The sequence below is a fragment of the Miscanthus floridulus genome, chromosome 16 (genome assembly GCF_019320115.1).
Source record: "Miscanthus floridulus cultivar M001 chromosome 16, ASM1932011v1, whole genome shotgun sequence".
Taxonomy (NCBI): Eukaryota; Viridiplantae; Streptophyta; class Magnoliopsida; order Poales; family Poaceae; genus Miscanthus; species Miscanthus floridulus.
The window spans coordinates 41,763,905-41,780,535 of NC_089595.1; the positions used below are offsets into that span (position 1 = coordinate 41,763,905).

General features: G+C 48.6%; 1 protein-coding gene, 1 long non-coding RNA gene and 1 pseudogene across 3 annotated transcripts; 2 read left to right on the forward strand and 1 right to left on the reverse strand.

Annotated features, from left to right (window-relative positions):
• Positions 1-1,153: 1,153 nt before the first annotated feature.
• LOC136512834 (uncharacterized) lies at positions 1,154-4,458 on the reverse strand. 2 transcript variants are annotated; one of them, XR_010773231.1, is made up of 5 exons: positions 3,967-4,458; positions 3,411-3,563; positions 2,314-3,279; positions 1,786-1,863; positions 1,154-1,346 (listed from the first exon to the last, which is right to left on the reverse strand). It is a non-coding gene; the product is annotated as an uncharacterized lncRNA (long non-coding RNA). The 2 variants fall into 2 exon arrangements; XR_010773230.1 differs by lacking the exon at positions 3,411-3,563.
• A 1,706-nt stretch (positions 4,459-6,164) lies between these two features.
• LOC136509949 (uncharacterized) lies at positions 6,165-8,516 on the forward strand. Its single transcript, XM_066504530.1, has 2 exons — positions 6,165-7,401; positions 8,287-8,516. The coding sequence occupies exons 1-2, from the start codon at positions 6,165-6,167 to the stop codon at positions 8,514-8,516; spliced, it is 1,467 nt and encodes a 488-aa protein (XP_066360627.1).
• An 836-nt stretch (positions 8,517-9,352) lies between these two features.
• On the forward strand, positions 9,353-10,778 carry LOC136510617 (probable galactinol--sucrose galactosyltransferase 6; annotated as a pseudogene).
• Positions 10,779-16,631: the final 5,853 nt, after the last annotated feature.

Genomic DNA, 16,631 nt, shown 5'->3' on the forward strand with positions numbered 1-16,631 from the left:
GTTTCGGGCCCTCGGAAAGTGAGTAAAAGCCATATGTCCAGTTGCTACTTATTTGTATTACGATCTCATCGAATAGTGAGATGGCAATTACAAGATGGCTATGCCTATGAGAGTTTCGATGATTACAAAAGAGTGGATGGTTAGCTATTTATATCCGAGGCCTACTTGCCCTACAAGTTACATAGTCGTGCTCTAGTCAGAGTCTTGACGTGATCTTCAGATATCTTTCCTTGAATAGGCGAGTTGTGAACCTTCGGGTCTTCTTCGGTATAGATTCAGTTGCTAGCATATCCGGTAGTCGAGAATCCTAAGAGTACGACACCGTCACTAACATTTAACAAACGTCCTTATTCACATGGTTTTATACATAAATCAAAGACACAAGGCTAGAGAAAAATACACCGAAAACTTTGAGTTTAAATAAAAAGATGATTCAAAATGATTTTATAGACCACTGCACGGTTAGAGAGAGACACTTAAAATTTAAATTAAACAATCAATTAAATTTTCTGATATACATGGCAAGACAAAGGACATGATCCAAACGGTTCTATAAACCAACACGTTGTTGGAGAAAAAATGATTAAACTTTAAATTTAGATATACATAATCATGAAACAATTTTTAAAACTAATGCATGGTTGGAAATACAATACACTTCAAAGTTTAGTGATTTTGACTAAAAACGTAACGCTGCCACCATCGTCTTTTATCTTTTGCCGCCACCTGTACTAACTTGTTGCCGGTGCTCTCGTCCATCTTTACCTCGTCCTACCGGTCTAATCCACCTTCTGGCCAATGACACCAACACATCACTATGTAAAAAAACATCATCATAGACGCGCCTTTAGAGACATTATAGACATGTTTCGTCACGTCTGCCATAACACGTCTATAATAAGACCTTATTACAGATGCACGGAAAACACACTGTAATAAGCTATACTATGGCCGCGTGTACCAGCAGTGACTGTGATATTCAAACCCGCGTCTGTGATTACATTTAACACAGACTGGTTAGAGTAAACACACGTCTGTAGTAACCCTATCACAGACGCGTATAGTCGAAACGCGTCTGTGACAACCCCACATCACAGACGCGCATAACCAACACGTGTCTGTGATAATGAATTGAAAAACAAACAAAAATATAAATTCCAATGCCAGGTTCTTATATATACATCCAATATTAGGCAGATAACACTGATTTTTTTATACTGATAGGCTTAATGTACATGGATAGAGCAACTAATTTAAGCTTTGCTTGCTACACATTCACAATACTGTGATCTAGATAGATCATCGAGAGCAGCAAACCCTTTGCTTGCAATCTGGTTTTCGGCACCCTGATGAAAAAAGGCATATCAGCTCATGTGTGCTATAATACTAGCAAGCACATAACATAAAGTACCAAGGAATATATCATATTATCGGACCAGTAAAGTGGCTTAGAACAGATATAACATGACTAAGACCAATAACAGAAGGAAATTGCAGTGTACTTAAGAGTGTTTCACATAATACTATGACACTGATCCAAACACTACGAGTCTAACAGCAAGCTCAGTTCTACAGTTAGTGACACATAATACTATGACACTGATCCAAACACTAAGTCCAAGTTCTGTTCTCAAAAAAAGGAAGACATGCATAACTGCTTGTGGCCAGTTCTACAGTTAGTGTCACATTTACAGCAGCTAACTCAAGTTATTCATGGATTTTTATCAAACATATCAAAACCATATCAAGAACTGAAGTATTTCCAGAGAATTCTGGAGTGTTTACCTGGCTAAACAGAAGCCCTCCAGCAAGCAGCATGCCTGACGTGAGAGTGCAAGTCTGAAGAACAACTCCTTGGGGCACCTGAAATTTTATCACAATAGCAACATATGCACTATTAACCTCAAGGCTTGTACTGGCGCTACTTTTTAGGAGCAACAGAATATATCATATTATTGAACCAGCTTGTTCACAACTCAGAGCAACTTAGCAAAACTAGGGCACCCTGAACCAGCTTGCTTTCTAAAAATTTGGTTGCCCTTCATTTTTAGTTATAGGAAATAAATGGACAGCTACAAACACTATGAACCAGTTACCAGTACATGATCCAGACCCAGGTCTAAACATGAGCAAATTAAATATGTCACTGGTAAAACAAGAAAGGAAGCCTAAGGAGTGGAGTTTAGAACACACTTTTGATATTTCAAGTCCAAATTAAATGTCACTGGTAAAATCTCTAGTGATACTTCCATTAGTTACTGATCAGGTACAGCACGATAATTGTCAGATTCATGTACATACTTGATATCTTACCTTAGAAATCTATGTCCAATTAGAGTCAATAGTAATCCTCTTGGCAGAAACAGTTCGCTTGGATTGTCAACCCATCAATAGTAACACAGCTAACTAAACCTGCCAAAAAGGGAGAGAATTAAAGGGCAAGTCGCCTGCTTGTTAAAAGAAGAGTTATCACTGTATTTAAGCTACGATGGTGCAGTAGTAAATATGATGCCCAACTAGATGGCCAACCTAAAAATTTTCATATACTTCCAGGAATCAAATTACTAAAGTAAAATCACTCAAGTATCTAGTTGAAGAACACTAGGCATAATAACAGATTACTCCATGTTGGGAGAACTTAGCAACAGACTCGTTCTTAGGGTTCTTCTCCTTGAACTACTTGCAGAATTCCTCCCTGTATACACATCCACCAAAAATAGATCGAACCAGTCCAAGATCCTCCTTCCAGTCAAATTACATGCTAACAAAATCTTTGTGTTGGATGGTAATCAAAGTATGAAACCACAGAGAAGAATAAAGTAACATAGACACTTAGAAAGACACTAACCTGTCAGGTAGTCCTGAATATAGGCCAAAATCCCAAGAAAGACACTTCTCAAAATAACTAACTGCTGAAGTGAACTATAAGAAAGTGAGAACTTAAATATGCTCATTTCGACTTACCTATGACTACAAATTATTCAGTTCATATATAAGTGGACTATATAAAAACAGAAGGCTATGCAGTACACTAATACTGAGACAGTAGAAACAAAGAGATATACCACAGAGACATGACCTGCTGCAGCTTAGCATATCTCAGTATATACATTCTCTTCTTTGCACTCACGGAAGATAACTACAACACATAGATGAAAATTTTTGAACCTGGAGGGCACAGAATGACCTACCTGGCTGCAGCATCGTCGATTCAGATTTCAGAAGGTGTTGCTGCATCTATACCTTCGGAGCAGCTCCATTTGATGAGGAAAGGATAATCTAGCAGAGGGCAAAGCCATTGGAAAGGATAATTGGATCATCAGTTTCCATTGCAGATACATGTAGCAAGATACAAAGCTAACGAGAGATCACTAAACCGTAGACCCAATTGACATGGGTAAAGGGCGTACCCAGTGCAGAGAGCTCCCGCTCTGTGCGGGGTCTGGGGAAGGGTGTCAGTGGCAAGCCTTACCCTCACCTGTGCAATGCGAGGAGACCGCGACTCGAACCCGGGACCTTCCGGTCACAGGCGGTAAGACTCTACCGCTTGCACCAGGCCCGCCCTTCACCCAATTGACATGGGTGATAAAACAAATATCAAAGTTAGTAGGCATAATACATGTACACACTTGTGATCAAGGTTTTCATTTTCGGAAATTAAAATTTATCGGATGTCATAGATAAAGAGGATAAACATGATATATCGAAAATATCGGATCAAATTTAAATAAAATTTAATTTGAATTTAAGTAAATTTAAACAAAATTTGTACGAAAAAGATAGATATTTTCTTATCGGCTCCTACGGATAAAAAGAATATATCGAAAATATCAGGAGATTTCGGCCGAAAAAGAAAACCATGCTTGTGATTACATCAGATCCGAATACAAATAGCTAAATAGCTCAAGTTAGGGTTCCGGTGCTCAATTTGGCACAGCAGGAAGGGAAGAGAAGGAGCGGGCATACCTGGTGTGGTGGGTTCCCGTCATCGGCAACGGTCCCGAAGAAGACATGGGAAGCTCGGCGTAGGGCGGCGGCAGTACCTGACGGACGGGCACCGCCTCCTGCCTCTCCTCGCCCGCTGGCGGCAACCACGCCGAGGCCAACATGGTGTCCTTCCGTGTGGAGGAGGGAGGCGCCGACGGCCGGATCTGGAGGAGGGAGGAGCCACCGGCCGGATCTGGAGGACGAAGGCGGCGCCATCCAGTCTTGCACGGGGAGCCGGCGCCGTCTTCCAGGGGAGGAGTTGCGGAGGGGAAGGGAGAGGAGTTGAGGAGGGAGGCGCCGTCTACCAGTCTGGCGGAGGGAGGCGCCGCCGTCTTCGGAGGGGAGGAGTTGCGGAGGGGAAGGGAGAAGAGGCGGACGGAGACTCGGGGCTCGGTGGCTTGGGGCGGACGGGAGCGGACGCGAAGTGTCCGGTGCTCTGCTGGAATGTATAAAAATTTTGGGTCCGTGAGATTGCACTAGTGACGCGCATTGGCTGGCCGCGTCCCAGGTAAGCGATTCATGTTATTGCCGTGCAACTACACACCTTGCTGGACCGGCGACCCTCATCAGCGACTTACTACAGACGCGCGTTGAAAAGATGCGTCTGTAAACTCGTATTACAGACGTGCATTTGTGCTGGTGTCTGTAGGTGCGCTGGTGGATATGTCACTTTTTTACATAGTGCATCATCTCGCCTCGCTGCTACTGCATCCCCGATCGACTTTGCCAACACAAGCTGCCTCCACCACCACTCTTCCACTAGAACTACTAACCAATCGGGGCATCACTAGTGCTCGGCCCACACCCTTACCCTACGCCCAACCAGTCTCCACCGCCTCCTAGCCGGTGATACCAACGAGCCGCCTCACCTCGCTGCCACTGTATACCCGATCAATTTCGACGTATACCTGGCCAATTTCGACGATGTAATGCCGCCTCCACCCTTAAGGGGTGTTTGGTTGCCCTTCCTAAATTTTAGTCGCTGTCCCATCGGATGTTTAGACACATGCATGGAGTATTAAATATAGACTAATTATGAAACTAATTATATAGTTTGCGACTAATTTGTGAGACGAATCTTTTGAGCCTAATTAGTCTATGATTTGACAATGTTTTGCTACAGTAAACATTTGCTAATGATGGATTACTTATGCTTAAAAAATTCGTCACGTGGAGTACTGACGGATTATGTAATTTATTTTTTATTAGTATCTGAACACCCTATGCAACATCCTTTCAATACATCTTTTAAATTTTAGTAGCGGGATCCAAACACCCCTTTACTCGAGCCCACCACTACTGACGGACTGACCTGCCACTCTTTAAGATTCTCTTTTGAGACAACTTAGCCACGTTTAGTTGGCGCCGGAATCGGCATTTGCACAGTGTTCGATGCGACGGTAAACACTGTAGTAATTTTGTTTGTATTTGTGAATTATTGTCCAAACATTGACTAATTAGGCTCAAAAGATTCGTCTCGCAAAGTTCAACCAAACTGTGCAATTAGTTTTTGATTTCATCTACATTTAGTACTCCATACATGTACCGCAAGTTTGATGTGATGGGGAATCTTCTTTTTACATAGTGTCAAAGTTGGGAGTTTGGTGGGAACTAAACATGGCCTTATATACAAAACCATAAATCCCTAATCTCTAAACCCCAAAGCCTAGGAGGACATCGGAGAAGGAGAAGCCATGAAATTAGGTGTAGAGAGCAAAATAAGACACCCCTACTCTAGTAGAAAATTTTCAAAGAAAAAAAGCTAATGTTCATGGACTCATGTATACAGCACGGCTCATGAGAGGCTTGCATGCGGCATACAAGCAGCAGCGCCGGTACACTCGTGTGATAGTGTGATACGATCAACGGCCATGGCCCTCGCTAGTCGCTACCGCGTGCATCCAGTTGCTCGTCTTCCTTCCTCGGGTGACCTCACGTGGACCCCACCCTGTTCCGTGCTGTGCAAGCGTCCAGGAGGAATGGAGAACGCCCCCGTGGGCCCGTCGCCTGCTGCCATGGATGCGCAGCGCAGCCACGCCCGCCTATAAAATCCCCATCCCCTTCCTCTTGCAGCCATCAGGCACGCCGATCACGAATTCAAATCAAACCAACGCAACCGACTCGCCCCCCTACCACCCCAAGCCCACCCCAACCAGTGCAGCGCCTCGCCGCCAGCCATGTCGTCGTCGGCGCCAGATGTGGCGGAGTCGTCGCGTGCCGGCCAGGAAGCGGAGAAGCAGCCCGAGTCAGAGCCGCAGCGCAAGTGGGTGGCCCTCGTCTCCGCTGCCGTCCTCCTCGGCACCGAGGACGAGCGGGCCCAGAAGATCGTCGGCGGAACCGACGTGCTGCTCGACCTCAACGACCCGCCGCTGCCCTCCTACATGGTGCTGCACCCTCGCGTCGCCCCGGACCCCAGGCGCAACGACGAGCCGCTGTCCGCCTACATCCTCGCCACCGACCGCTCCGCCTGCATCCTCCTCCAGGTCGTCGAAGGCAACCAGCCGGACTTCTTCCTCTGCAACACCCACAGAAGTACAGTCACCATCCTCCCCCCGGTGTCTTCCTATATCCAGGCCAGGGGCCACGACATCCGCCCCCGTCTCAGCATCGGCCTCATCGCCGACCCGCACCACCGCGGCCACTACGTAGTCGTCCAGCTCCACCCCACCACCTCCGACGACCATCCCAACAGGCTCCTCTGCTACTCCACCGCCCAAGGCCGGTGGTTCATCAGGGGGCTCAACCTGCAACAGGACAGCATGCGCAACCCCTTCTCCGAGACTGGCGTGCTCGCCCACGACGGCCACCTCTGGTGGCTCGCCCTCGCCTATAGCGTGTTCTTCTGCGACCCCTGCACGCCCCCATTCGAGTCCCCCCAGCTGCGCTTCCTCCCACTTCCGGACGACTGCGAGATGGAGGGCGACGTCGGCTTCGACCCCCGCATCAGGACCCTCATCGACCAGCGCCGCTGCGTCAGGCCCAGCGAGGGCAAGCTGCGCTTCGTCGAGATCCGCGGCCTCTCCTATGACGACCTCGTCGACCTACCCGCGGCTAACCCCACTGTCCGGATGTGGACGCTCGACGACCCGGAGGGCCCCGACGCATGGACGTTCGAGTACGAGGTGGCCTTCGCCGAAATCTGGAAGAACAAGACCTACACTGACGCGGGCCTGCTGCCGGACGTGGTGCCCCACGTCGCCCTCGTCGACCCCAACGACCACTACGTCGTCTACTTCTTCCAGGGCTCGAAGCTCTTCGGCTTGGACATGCGCGAGAAGACGGTCGTCGCCTGCAAGGAATGCCTGATAGACCGTGATCAACTCAGGTTCCCATCCTCCCGCCCCATCGTCGATGCCTGGGAGCCGCCGCCACCTCCACCCACGCTTCCGGGCGATGACGACTCTTCACCAGATGGTATGCGCGTGTACGTCCCCATTAGTTGCTCAGTTCTGACGCATCCACTTGCCTTGCTTTCGGTTACTGAATCGATCGAATGCACCATGCATATGGCTGCTAGAAATCTCGATTTGATGCTCTCTGTGTGTCTGCATGCTCGGCATTCAACTGTAAATTGTGCGTGTTCATACCTAGACTGGCTAGGTCGTTTCCGACATTCATATTGGCCTATGTGCATGCTAGTAACAGTAGTATCTGAACTGGTTTATGCCGGATTGATGGATATGATCGCATTTCCAGTTTCAGTTTGCATGCTTACTGTCTTACACTCTGATCATGTTACAAGGGATCCTCGTGACATGTGTGCGCTTCTCCGATTCATTGCCTTTGTCTTATCATTGAGAAATATGTTCGTTACATTCATAGATGTACTACTTATGTACACTAGGATTACAACTGCACAGCGTGTATAGATGATAGAATAGAGTCACTAAATTAGTCTGAATTTGGCACGTACAGAACACTGCTTCTGTTTGGCATCGGTTCTTTATATATATATTCTTCTTGCGAAAAAGATTTGATTCATGAATGATGACTATAACTTCCGCGAGTATTTGGATTTTGATTGCTGATTTTTTATTTCTTGCTTGACCCTTAATTGCTGCTCTTTTGCATGCTTTTTTAGCATTTGGGTTTGGAATACTCATTTAGAATAGAATCGCTGATTTAGTCTGAATCTGGCATGAACAGAACACTACTCTTCTGTTTGGCATCAGTCATTATATATTCCTCTTGCTAAGATTTGATTCAGGAATCATGACTATGACTTCCACTAGCATTTGGATTTGGAATGATGAATGCTTGCTGACCCTTATGTATTGCTGCTCTTTTCCATGCATGCAGATAATGTTTGGTCGACACAGTCTTACGCCGAGGAAAAGAAGTGCCAGGTGACCCAGTCTGTTAACTCTTGGCTAAACCAGGCCCGGTTGGAGTGGGCGAGGGACACGGACGCGTCGGTCGAGAACTGGAGGGCATGGCAGATGGCACCACCAACATCTGATGAATCATATGTTAACTCGGGTGGCCAAGCTGATGATGAGCCGGAGATACAGTCCCCCCTTTCTCCATAGGTGAGACAGAGAGCCCAGAGCCCGACTCCTCGTGTCAACATGTGGAAGCTTCTTTCGATCTTGCGTTTCAGATACATAGAGCAGAGCCTGCAGCTTTGTGTCATGGACATCTCATCCATTCTCATCTGAGTTGATGAAAGCCAAGGAACAATCATACCGGGACCGTTAGTTGTTACGGAGATGTGTGTGCAGTTCCAGTACTGGAATGCCAGTCCTGTGGTTACCTCTTTCTCTTTTTTGTTTGTTTGTTTTGGCATGGATTGCCACTGTCTGTTGGGCTGTGAGAACCTGCAATGTGTCGCAAGTCGATCTGCTAATACAAATGGAGTTCCGTTTTGGTTCTCCGTGTTCATTCCTTATTCCCTTTGTCCTGTCCTGTTTGCATGCTAATACAAATGGAGTTCAGTTTTGGCTTCTTGGTGGAGCCGTGGAGGACAAGAGGAGCCGCAAGAGTGGCACAAGCACAACGGTCAACGGCTACGTACTCTGAAGAGCAGTGCAACAACGGATAGCAGAGAAAGGTGGCGATCATGGCGTGATAGATCACAAATCCCGGTCACCGGGCGTGCCGCCGCTGATCCCGCACGCCGACGGAGCCCTTGTTTTTCTGTGTTCACTTTTTTTTGTAGTTCGAATTAGAGTTAAATGCATCGTTGGTCCATTAACTTTTACCCATGTTTCATTTAGGTTCATCAACTACGAAAGTGGCTTTTGAGGTCCATAAACTTTTGAAGTGATGCATCTCTAGTCCATACCCCTTCATTTATCTTTTTAATCGTGGCGGGAGTGGAACGGCCGAGCAAGCAACCCAGCCTACATAGCGTGGCGATCGAGCCATGGGGCGCAGCCGGCGCGACGGGGACACGTACGGGCCAGGCCACCAGCAGTCCAGCACGCACGCATGCCGTTTGGCAGCTAGTGATCGAACCGCCGGGAACTAGCTTGCCCGTCGAGCTCCGGCCGACCTCTCGTCTTGTTCCTGCCCCTCGTGGAGGGCGCGTTCCGTGCCAGCCTCCAAGGCGGCGCCGGCGACGCGCTGGAGCTCTGCGTCGAGAGCGGGGACGCCGACACATGCGCTGCGTCCTTCGAGCGCGCGCTCTTCGTGGGCGCCGCGGAGTCCGACCCCTTTGCGGCCATCTCCGGCGCCATCGCCGCCGCCAAGTCCGCGCTCAGGACATTCCGGGTCCGCACCGAGAAGAAGCTCCCGGGCATCGTCGACTACTTCGGCTAGTGCACCTGGGACGCCTTCTACCAGGACGTCACCCAGGAGGGCGTCGAGACCGGGCTCCACAGCCTCATCGCCGGCGGCGCGCCTCCCAAGTTCGTCATCATCGACGACGGTTGGCAGTCTGTCGGCACCGACAAGTCCACCACCGACATCGACGAACCTACCGGAGAGGACAAGCCGCCCTTCCTGTCTCGTCTCACCGGCATCAAGGAGAACAGCAAGTTCTAGAAAGTGGACGACCCGGCCGCCGGCATCAAGACGGTGGTGCGCGCAGCGAAGGAGGAGTACGGGCTCAAGTACGTCTACGTCTGGCACGCGATCACCGGCTACTGGGGCGGCGTCCGTCCCGGCGAGCCCGGGACGAAGCACTACTGCTCCAGCATGCAGTTCCCCAAGGTCTCGCGGGGCGTCATGGAGAACGAGCCCGGCATGAAGACCGACGTGCTCACCGTGCAGGGCTCGGCTTCGTGCACCCGCGCACCGTGTATCGTTTCTACGACGAGCTCCACGCGTACCTCGCTGCCGCCAGAGTCGACGGCATCAAGGTGGACGTGCAGTGCATCCTGGAGACGCTCGGCACGGGCCACGGCGGCCACGTGCAGCTCACCAGGCAGTACCACTAGGCGCTCGACGCCTCCATCGCAAAGAACTTCCCGGAGAACGGCATCATCGCCTGCATGAGCCACAACACCGACGCCCTCTACTGGTACGCGATGGGATGGCCCCCTGGTGACGTGTACGCGTCCGTCCAAGTGTCGCACGCACGCGCTGCTTGGGTTCTCGGCGCTGTGGCATGGGTGGCCACTGCATGGGTGCTCTCGCACGAGACACGAGACAGACAGCGGTGGCCGGTCACGCGAGGAGGACGCCGGCCGGCCTCACTCTCTCCCGACAGCGCAGCTGCACCGAGCCCCCGCGCGCTGGAACAGCGCGGCCCACCTGCTCCGGAGCCTTTCGCCGACCCCGGTCCCCATGCCGGCGCCGCCGCCCCACCCGCCACCGGGCCTCCCGAGGCTGGCCACCACGAACGCTAGTGCATCCGCCGCCGTGTACCGCGCCCGCCCGTCGTCGCCCTTCAGGAGCAGCATCGCGGCCAGCACGCGTCCATGCAGTTCCACACGTTGAGCACGGCCCACGACGGCGGCGGTGTGGCCAGGAACGCCTCCACGCCCTCCTACCCCGGTCCCGTCCACGACGACGACCCCGACAGCAGGGCCAGGAACGTGCCCATCGACAGGTCGTTGGACAGGACGACGTCGATGTCGGTGGGGAAGAACTCGACATTGGCAAAGTGCCAGCGGTACAGCAGCTCGGACAGGTGGTAGGCTAGGTCGACTGGTCGAGCGAGTCCAGCAGCTCACCACCTCACCTTGCTGCATCTGGCCGGCCAGCCGCTGGGCCTATGGTGCTTGCTTACTGTGCATAACCATCTCCCGGGAAGACTAGAGGCCGGCCAGAGCTCGATGGGCAAGCTAGTTCCCAGCGATTCGGTCGCTAGCTGCCAAACGGCATGCGTGCGTGCTGGACTGCTGGTGGCCTGGCCCGTACGTGTCCCCATCGCACCGGCCGCGCCCCATGGCTCGATCGCCACGCCATGTAGGCTGGGCTGCTTGCTCGGCCGTACCGCTCCCGCAGTGCATGCATGCAGCGACACCGTGGATTACCACGTCAGATTAAAAAGATAAATGAAAGGATATGGACTAGAGATGCATCACTTTAAAAGTTTATGGACCTGAAAAGTCACTTTCGTAGTTGATGGACCTAAGTGAAACATGGGTAAAAGTTAATAGACCAACGATGCATTTAACTCTTCGAATTAATTTTGCCCATAATATTTGTTCACCATACAAATGATACACCAGTGATTTCAGTTCATGAATATAAGCTAAATTCAGAAAATTTGGACCGTAACGATTCCATGAAGACAGTGACTACAACGGTTGTTACTCTGCAAAAATTGTACGAGCATTTATGTCCACATAATGCATTCAGCAATTTTCAAGTTCTGAAACCTCAAGGCAACCCTACTAGTACCAAGCATAGAAAGGGCTTGCTGAGTTTTCTAAACCTATTAATTAGAACAAAAAAAGAAATGCCAGTTGTCATCTCATCGTATCCTAATTCCTAAGCAGCGAACTTTTGATTCTGAACCTTGTTGTCAAAAGTCTTGCTCCGGTGTTCCTCTACGGCGCAATAACATTTGGGTACACTAAAGCCTAGCTGAACTCACAAGGCAGCAAGTAAAAACGGGGGGAAAACATCAGTTCAGAACAAGACAGAGAAAACTGAAATTCCTGGACAGTGAACAAGGTATGGAATTTTGTGAATTGACAATGTAACAACGGATCCATTTGTTTCTACATTCTGAATATTTTTAGCCTATACTAAAACACTGATATTCAACAGAAAAAGTTAAATACAGCAAAATCATTAAATTCATTCAATCAATCTACCTCCTCATCTGTAGCTTGTTTCAGATTAGTCCAAACTCATAAGCAAATAAAGCATATCATTTTCTGAAGCACATGTAGAACCCCAAAAGAAATATAAATATTTGAAACTAAATGGCTAAAATAACTAAATAAGGACCCAATGCAAACAAACCAAGAAGAGGATACCAGATGCAGCAACTAGCCAACCAGGTATATTCAAAACCACAGAAAAGTATATGTACATCTGAGCTAAAGCATGTAGTAGGCAAATTACAATTTCTTGGGCTGTTCCGTTGGACCGTGGTTGCGGCTGATTTGTAAGGCTGATTTGTTGTGAGAGAGAAACATATTCCATGGCTGAAAAGCAGGGTCAATTCTAACCGATAAGCTCAAGCGAACAAAGCCTCTATCTACGTACTGTCATCAGTATAATACTATGATTTTTTTGAACATCTGACATGCAGCAAAAAGTTTACTGATTCTTCAATAGCAAAGTCCGAGCATGTGAGTTAACACCACACACTATTCAAGTTCGTAGATCAACTTAACAATCACTTTTCATGAGAAGAGAGACAGATACGAACTGCTGCACAGACTGCTGAAGAAACAGCAGAGTCGTCACCTGGTGACCCGGTGGTGACGACGACAACGTCCATGCTCCATGGTCTCCTCGTTGGCAGTTTGGTCGACAAACAGAGGGGTCAGCCGCCCCTGGGAGGGGGCCCGCACGCACAGCGTGATGCCTGAGGCATTCGCTTCATCCAGCTCGGCCGATCGATCTCTCCTCAGGTGGGCGAGCGGGTTGAAGTTGCCCTCGTCGTCCGCCCGCAGGACCCGGATTCTCCGCTAAAGCACCGGTTCAGGCACGGCGCGCCCGCGGCTCCGACCACCGATGGCCACCGCTGGAGTCTGTAGCAAACTAGCAATGGGGCAGCGCACTAGTGCTCATCAGGAGGGCCAAGACAAGCACTCAGGTATCTGAATAACGAACAAATCTGAACTTCTGAATGCACTCTCACTACCGGAGACACGCTCTTTGCCGAGTGCCAAGTGGATTGCCGAATGTTTTTTTAGCACTCAGCAAAAAACTTCTTTGCCGAGTGCTTTTAAAAAAGCACTCGGCAAAGAAGTTCTTTGCCGAGTGTTTTTTTTACACTCGGCAAAGAAGCTTCTTTGCCGAGTGTTTTTTTTTGACACTCGGCAAAGAAACTCTTTGCCGAGTGTTTTTTTACACTCGGCAAAGAAGCTTTTTTGCTGAGTGTTTTTTTTTACTCGGCAAAGAAGCTCTTTGCCGAGTGTTTTTTTACACTAGACAAAGAAAATTTCAAAGCACATTTTAAAGCAGTAAATTAATTCAAATAAAAAAGTTTTCAATTACAAAGTTGTATAACTCATCAAGATATACAATGTTTGTTTTGGTCCTTTCTTCATATGACAAAGTGAAAGTAAATTTGTTCACAAAACTAACATATCTCTCTTGTAGTTTATAAAACTATAAGAGAGATATATAAGATTTGTGAACAATGTTAGAACGACCATGTCGGATGAATAGATGACCAAACAACTAAAGAAACTTTGTAGATCTCGAAAAGTTATGAAACTTTGTAATTGGCAACTTTTTGATTTGAAATCATCTTGGTATGCAAAACTGTGTTTGAATTTCAAAAATTTAAAATTCAAACTTTTCAAACGACCTCGGATGGAAAAACAACCAAAATAAACTTTGTAGATCTCGAAAAGTTATGAAACATTGTAGTTGGCAACTTTTTGATTTGAAATCATCTTGTCATGCAAAACTGTGTTTGAATTTTAAAAATTTAAAATTTGAACTTTTTAAACGACCTCGAATGGAAAAACAACCAAAATAAACTTTGTAGATCTCGAAAAGTTATGAAACATTGTAGTTGGCAACTTTTGATTTGAAATCATCTTGTCATGCAAAACTGTATTTGGATTTCAAATTTTAGAAACGACCTCGGATGGAAAAACTTCCTAAACTAAAAGTGTAGATCTCGAAAAGTTATAAAACTTTGTAGTTTACAATTTTTTTATTTGAATTCGTTTATGGCCTCAAACAAGCAATTTACACTCGGTTAGTATAATATATGGGGAACTAAAACGGAATCTAGACATAGGTGATAGTATGGTGTAGTGGTTAGAGGAGGGGAGGCGTGAGAGAGAGGTTGCCGGTTTAAATCCCGCCGGTCTTGTAGCCACGAATTTTACACGAAAAATACCGGAGATGGGCGGCCGCTGGCTGGTGAGGGCACTCGGCAACTTTGCCATTTTTTTCTATTTTTTTCGGGTTTTTTTCGGTTTCAACTTTGCCCCGTGTCGGACACTCTGCAAAGGCTTTGCCGAGTGCCCGACAAAAGACACTCGACAAAGACGCCTTTGCCGACCCATTTTTGTCGAGTGGTATTTGCCGAGTACAGCATTCGGCAAAGCCTTTGCTAAGTACAAATTGGACTTTGCCGAGTGTCCCTGGCACTCGGTAAAACCAAGTCCGGTAGTGTCTGATAGCTGGCTCTTACTACGACCAGATCAACGCGAGCTCACCGGAATCACCAGCCTATTCGGTTGACTGGTTCGTATCGTTGCTGGTTCGTGAAGAAGTACCGCTGACTGGTTTATGTGAGAGAAAAATACTATTTCAGTTAAAAATTTACGATTATTTACGACAAGCAACACCTAAACGAACAGGCTGCACGTCTGCGAGTTCGGGCGGGTACTGTCTCGGGGAGACGGCCTCGATCATCCAGCGCATCATCGAGCTAGGGCCGTCGAAGTCGCACCACGGCCCGTACCTAGGCTGGCGCAGGACGACGTCGTCGGAGTCGGACCCGTCCTCCGCGCCGAGGACCTCCCACAGGACGTCGTCCTTCTCCGGGCTGTCGTAGCCTCGTAGGCGCCCTGGCAGTGGCACACCGCGTTCGGCGTGTCGCCCATCCCGTCCTCCTGCTTCGGATTGGATGTACCTCCCGTGGCGTGGCTCAAGTTCGTTGCCGCGGTTGCTGAACATGCCACCTGTCCGCTGGCAGGTGAGGTCAGTCACGGCCGCGATACGAGCCAGGCTGCCAGCCCTGCAGTCACTGCATGTGGGGGCCACAGTTCCGAAGAAGGTGGGGAAAGAAGCTGCATATTGCAGGGTAAACAAAAACTAAAAAGGGTGAGACATGCAAATGATGCAGTTTAGAATGGTTGTTAGTTCACATAGTTTACACGTGTGAATTGTTATGAGTTTGCAAATGACGTCGTTGTTGGCCCACGGAAACAGGCAGTCACCTATTCCTGTGCTGCGTATACAGCCGTGAGCTATGGCTTAAGCTGCTCTCTCAGTCTCCGGTCTCCCCCACGGTCTCCAGTCCATTGCGCCCTCGCAAAGTCGCACGACGCAGCCATGACTGAGTGGTGGCTCCATGCCCGCAGATGTGCGTAGAGGTTTCGATTGCCTGGTGCTCCTAGTCTGCTGGTTCCTTTGGAAGGAACGCAACCGTCGAGTTTTTGATGCTATCTCCAGGCTACCGGATGCCCTCCTAGCTGTGGTGGAGGAGGGGAACAACTTGATTACGGCCGGAAACTCTAACCAAGCTGTCGCACGAGTCTGGCCAAGGCTTGCGGCCTGGCATGCGTCTCGCACTCTAAGCCGCCGGGCATGCTCTTTGTACCGGTGTCCGGACCAACCCTTCTTCTTAACGAAATACAAGAACGTGTTCCAGAAAAAAAAAAACGCTGTTGGCCTGGACTGGTAAAGATAAAGACAGCTCCTCTTCCGCAGCCTGTTCATGGTCCTGCTCCTGATCTTTGTCCAACAACAGAGGGCTGACAGTTTCATCAACATTTGACTGCCGCAACTCCAAAGCCGCTGCATTTCAAGGGAACAAGTAAAATCAGTGATACAGTTAGGCATGAGTTAGACTGGGCAATCGGTTTAAACTACAAATTCAGTTCGGTTTCTTTGGTTTGGTAAAACTTCGGTTTCCAACAATCAATAACTGTCGGTTTATTTCAAAACTGGAAACTAGTGAATTTGGTTTCGGTTTTTCACATTGGTTATTCAGTTTAAACCGAACCGACCGAGTCACAACAAAATCAGCAAAGCAGGACAAAACAAGGAAGTCGAGTGGATCCACACGCTCACACGAACAGCAACGCATCCAAAAGAGACTAAGAGAGCCATACGGACGTTCATCACCAGACAGCAGCACTAATAATATATTAATATGTATAGCTGGGCCATCTAATCCACATCCTCATCTCAATCCCAATCCCAATCTCAATCAGCAACAAGATCGATTCGTTTTTCAAAAAAAAAAAACACGAGATCGAATCGAAGCAATGTGGAGAGGCACCAGCAGCAGCCAGCATGCGGAGTAGCGACCAACCAGCAGCGGCCTCCCTGCTCCTTTGCCGGAGGCTCCTTGCTCGCGTTGCATCCCACGCGGCCTCCTTGCT